The 5,292-nt window shown below is 67.9% G+C and overlaps 1 protein-coding gene across 1 annotated transcript; it reads left to right on the forward strand.

Moving 5' to 3' along the window:
- The first annotated feature begins 2,223 nt into the window (after positions 1-2,223).
- On the forward strand, positions 2,224-4,161 carry CDK5R2 (cyclin dependent kinase 5 regulatory subunit 2). Its single transcript, XM_013186332.3, has one exon. It carries the CDS (start codon positions 2,347-2,349, stop codon positions 3,337-3,339), a length of 993 nt encoding a protein of 330 aa, XP_013041786.2. The 5' UTR covers positions 2,224-2,346; the 3' UTR covers positions 3,340-4,161.
- The last annotated feature ends 1,131 nt before the right edge of the window (positions 4,162-5,292 follow it).

Below are 5,292 nucleotides of genomic sequence, written 5' to 3' on the forward strand. Positions count from 1 at the left end.
AGCTGATCCTCCGGGACCAGACCCCGCAGCAGGACACGGGCAGGTCCCGGAGCTCGTCTGCTGCTCCCAGCCGAAGCCTCGAGCTGCATCACCGAACGGCCCCAGGCTGGATTTTTTTATACAGGCTTCAGCCAAACCTCCCCTCCCGGGAGCAGCGGGAGGCTCACACGCAGGGAACTGCTCGGGGCTGGCGACCACGAGCCCAGCTGGGGGAGGCAGGGGAGCTCTCTGCATGCTCCTCCACGGGAAAGGCTGCAGAGCCCGGCTCATCAGAGCCAAATACAAATAGCCTTTCTTAATGAGTTCGGGGAAGCCAATTTGGGAGCGCTCGCGGAAGGCGGGGGCGGTTTCATGCGTTTCAGATGAAAGGCTCTGCGAGCAATTTTGCTCCAGCAGGAGCAGGCAGCAGGCAGGGAGGGCTCTGCTTCCTCACCTGCAAAATTCAGCTGCGGGTTTCTTGGGAGACCGTGTTTGTGCATGGCAAATCAGTCCATCCTCACGCGTGCAAAGAGGGCAAGGACCACAGGCTCCTGATCCCTTCCCTAGGACTAGGGCTCCTCCATCCTCTTTGCTAGGCTTTGTACATCCGGAAAAGCTGACTTAATCTTCATCAAGAAGCTTGTCCTGAGTTTGTTCCTTTTTCATTTGTACCTTGTATCCTTGTTTTGACACCAAATCCTCTTGGTTTTTTGTGTGTGTGGCTTTTTTTTTTCATTTTGATTTTTTTTCTTCAGCCCAGCCTGAGCAGGCCTGGGGTAGGTGATGCTGGCCCAGACCCTCTTTGATTCTGGCCTCTCCCAAAGCAAATCTGCGTGTCTGTGCCTCTGTGCATACGCGCATGTTTTTGCAGAGGCCTTCTGCAAGGGAACAGAGGCGTGAGGCTGGCAGCAGTGGGTGATATGTGGGAACAGGGCTTTGCCCTTTTCCCTGCCCTGGCACAAAGGGCACAGCCTCTGCCCTGCCCCAGGCGTGGCACATCAGCCCCAGGCACGAGGAGGCCCGGCTGGAAGGATGAAACCCAGCTCTGAGCCTGCGCTTCCATTTCAAACACCTCCAGCATCAGCAGTGCAGGAGGAAGGGGGGGGGGGGGGGGGCTCGTTTAGCTCCTCCTGGCTGATAATTCATTACCGCCTGTTAGCCTGGATCCACCCAGCAGCAGCCACATCCTGGCACTGACACGTGTTAATTTCGCAGATAAAAATGCTGTATCAAAACGCATCATCGATACATTCTCCCTGAAACCTTTCCCAGCTGCTCTCGGGCACTTTGCATGCGGGAGCAGCGCAGGCAATCGGGGCGCTTTGTTCCTGATGGATGCCTGGCGATGAGAGCTGCGGGATCCGTCCCCCAGCTCACGCGAAATACGGCAGGACCTTCCTGCGAGGGGCACGGGGGCAGGGGGGGGGCTGGATTCATCAGCGCCGTGCTCAGATCTGGAGGGGGGAGAAGCAGGCCGTGCACCCGGCTGGTTTGTCACGCACCGTTCTGCAGCGATGCAGGAGCGCAGCATCCCCTCCCTCCTACCCCTGTCTCCAAAATCCCCGACTTTTGCCGGATGCCGGTGGGGGGAGATCTCCCCTGAAGGGCTGAAGAGGCAGGCTGGGGTGGGGGAAGCAGCGAGCTGCTCGTGCAGCAGGCGCTGGGCCGCTTTTGCAGGAGCAGGCCGTGGGGAGCCAGGCAGGGTGCGAGCACAGGCCGGGGGCTGGGGGGCTCCCTGCAGAGCCGTGCTGGGATCGGGCTGGTTCCCACCAGCTGGGGGGGTCTCCTACCGGGACCAGCCCCTCGGTGGGGGCCATCTCAGCTGCCCCCCCCAGTGCCTGCCCCCCAACTTCCCAAGCGTGGCGTTGCCCAGGGCTCTCCCCCACCCCCGCAGCCAGCCGTGCCCCCCCCCAGCACCACCGGAACGGGACCTGGCAGGGCTCAGCCGTGCCCCCTGCCCCCCCCACCGGTGCCCACCCCCCCCACCCTCGTGCTCCCCCCTAGCACAGGGACCGGGAGCGCCCCGTGAAGGTCACGGCGGGGCGGCAGCCGCTCGGGGCCGGCACCCCCCGATCCCCCTGTCCCCCCCCCAATTCCACCGCCTACCGGCGGCGGGGGGGGGCGGGGGGGGCGGGACTCACCGGGGCCCGGTGCGGCACGGATTGGCTGGCGGCGGGGAGGCGGAGGAGCTGGGGGGGGGGCCGCGGCTGGCTGCAGCGGCGGGCACGGAGCCCAGAAGCGGGCGCGGCGGCGGAGCATCCTCGGGTACCGCGGCCCCGGTGCCGGCCGCTTTCCGCTTCCCACCCCCCCACACCCCCCCCCCCCCCCGCAGCCGCCGGCCTCCTATGGGCCCCGCTCGGCGTTAGCATGGGCACGGTGCTCTCCCTGTCCCCCGCCGCCTCCTCGGGCAAGGGGGGCGGCGGCGGCGGGGGGCTGCTGGCCGACAAGGCGCCGCCGGGAAGGGTGCCGGGCAAGGGCGAGAGCAGGCTGAAGCGGCCCGGGGTGCTCATCTCGGCTCTCACCTGGAAGCGGCTGGTGGCCGCCTCGGCCAAGAAGAAGAAGAGCACCAAGAAGGTGACGCCCAAGCCCGGCGCCGGGGCCCCGGGGGGGGTCCCGGGGGGCCAACCCGACCCGCTGGTGGCTCAGCGCAACCGCGAGAACCTGCGCAAGTCGCTGGGGGACGGAGCCAAGCAGGGCCCCCTGGCCGTGCCCGTGCCCACCGTGCCCTCGGCGGCGCCGCAGGAGCCGCAGCCGGGCTCCGGGGGGGGCAAACCGCCGCCGCCCCCCCCGCCGCCGCCGCCGCCGCCTCCTCTGCCGCCGCCCGGCAGCCGGGCCCCGGGCTCGCCGCGCCGCGTGGTGGTGCAGGCGTCCACCGGGGAGCTGCTGCGCTGCTTGGGGGACTTCGTGTGCCGCCGCTGCTACCGGCTGAAGGAGCTGAGCCCCGGCGAGCTCATCGCCTGGTTCCGCAGCGTGGACCGCTCGCTGCTGCTGCAGGGCTGGCAGGACCAGGGCTTCATCACCCCGGCCAACCTGGTGTTCGTCTACCTGCTGTGCCGGGAGGCGCTGCGCGGGGAGGAGATCGGCAGCCAGGCCGAGCTGCAGGCGGCCTTCCTCACCTGCCTCTACCTCGCCTACTCCTACATGGGCAACGAGATCTCCTACCCGCTCAAGCCCTTCCTGGTGGAGGGCGACAAGGGCCGCTTCTGGGAGCGCTGCCTGGGCATCATCCAGCGCCTGAGCGCCAAGATGCTGCGCATCAACGCGGACCCGCACTACTTCACGCAGCTCTTCCAGGACCTCAAGAGCGAGGGCGAGGCCGGAGACGGGGCCAAGCACTGGACGATCAGCCTGGACCGCTAGGGAGGTACCGGGCCCCCGGCGGGGGAGGCCAAGGACTGCCGGATCCCCCCCTCCCCCCCCAAAAAAATCTCCCCGTGGAGATGCTGCCTGGACCCTCCCTGCTCCGGATCCGGCCGCTTCCCCCCCCCCCCTCCCCTCCACCCCCTGCCGACCCCAGCTCTCCGGGACACCGACACGGCGGAGAAGACCGGGGGGGGGGGGAAAGGGACGGACCCGGGGGGCGATGGGGCGGGGAGGGGGGGGGCAGGCTGCCGAGGAGCGGAGGCTCCTGAATATGTTTTCTTTGGACAAAAAAAAAAAAATAATGGGGGGGAAGGGGAAGGAGGGATGCAGCTGGAGGGGGGGGCTGGGGGGTGCTCCCGGCAGCCCGTGCACACCAAGGGCCCCCCCCCCCCCGCCGGAGCTGTCCGCGGTGCTGGAGCCGCCGCGGCGGAGCCGGGCAGACAAAGGGCGGCGGGGAAAGGGGGGGGCCGGGGGGTGCTGGGGGGGGGGGGGGGGGGGCGCGGGGCTTTGTGTCCCCGCCGCTGCCTCCTTCCCCGCCGGGGGGAAGGCAGCGGGGTGTGGGGGGGTCCCCCCGGTGCGGTGGGTCCTTCAGCCTGGGGGAGCAGCCCGCTCGCCCCTTTGTTTGAGATGCTGAGGGGGGGCTGCAGCGTCCCTTCCCCTCTCCCCCCCCGCTGCTGAGCCCCCCCCCAGGTGCAGCCCCCCCCCCCCCCAAGCTCCCCAAAGCTAGGGCACCTGCGGGGTGAGCGGTGTTCCCTTTTTCCCTCTTCCCCCCCCCTCCCCACCTCGGCTTGCTGCGGGGAAAGGTGTATGTGCCAGAGGAGGGCTTGGGGGGGGGGGGGGGCTGCTGGGGTTGGGGAGGGGGGGTCCTCTCCTCTTGCTTTGCTTCACTGGAGAATAAAGAGGCGGCCTGGACGGGCCTGGTGGTGGCTCCCTGGACTTGCTGGGGTGCAAGGGGGGGTGTTGGAGGGTGGCCCTTGCCCGAGTGGGATGTGGGGAGCCCGTTCTCGGAGAGAATTTTCTTCCCCAGTGTGAGCTGGGGGGGGGGGCACACCCCAATGTCCCTGCTGCCCGCTGTGCCCAAGGCCAGCCCTGCTCCTCCCGGGTGCCCCCCGGCTCCCTGGGTGCTCTCCAGGCCTCTTGCGTCGCAGATGGAAACGCCTGCCTGCCGGCTGCCTGCTGCCACGAATTTAACCAGGAGCCCACGGCCCACGGCCCCCCCCTCCCTTCGCCTCGAGCAACCCCACCCTCGCCTCCTGCCTCTGCTCTGCAGGGCCGGGGGAGCCCTGTTGCTAGCCCAGTTACCAGCCCTGCACTTCTGCACGCCCCAGGGGAGAGGGGTGGAGAAGGGGGAAGGCTTTTTCCCTCCTCCCGGCTGCTTGCTGCCGTTCCAGGTACCAATTTTTCCGGGCTTTCTTTAGCAGGCTCCCCAGCACGCGCTCCCCCGGCGGGGGTCTGCACCCAGTGCCCCCCAGCCCCTCCGAGCCAGGCGCTCGCGTTTCCCCCCCCCCCCCCCCGAGCCAGGAAGGGCTGCGCTGGCTCTGCAGGTCACGGAGGGTAAGCTGGATTCCCCACCTTTGTGCGCATCAGCAGAGCTGCTAATTAGGCCCAATCTGGCTCATTCAGGCAAAGCTGCGCGGGCAGGAAGACGGCACAGATGTCCCTGTGACGGGGCCCGACCTGGCAGGGTGCTGGGCGAGGCTTTTCCGTGGCTGCGCGCACCCAGAGGGACCTGCGCTGCTCCCACCCTCCCCGTCCCTACCGTGTGCACTTTTCCTTCCTTTATATCGATGTTTATGTGACCTTGGGGGGAGCAGTCTGGGCTAAAATATACCCATAACCCCTCCCCACCCCACATTTGGCTATACCCCTTCCTTCCTCGACCCTAGCAGCGGGGCTTCAGCCCCTCTGCTCCGGAGCTGAACCAAGGGCTAACACACACGGAGGTTTCCC

The sequence above is a fragment of the Anser cygnoides genome, chromosome 6 (genome assembly GCF_040182565.1).
Source record: "Anser cygnoides isolate HZ-2024a breed goose chromosome 6, Taihu_goose_T2T_genome, whole genome shotgun sequence".
Lineage (NCBI taxonomy): Eukaryota > Metazoa > Chordata > Aves > Anseriformes > Anatidae > Anser > Anser cygnoides.

Excerpts from the sequence above, each read along its gene's own strand:
- CDK5R2 (XM_013186332.3), top strand. The coding sequence starts at position 2,347 with ATGGGCACGGTGCTCTCCCTGTCCCCCGCCGCCTCCTCGGGCAAGGGG.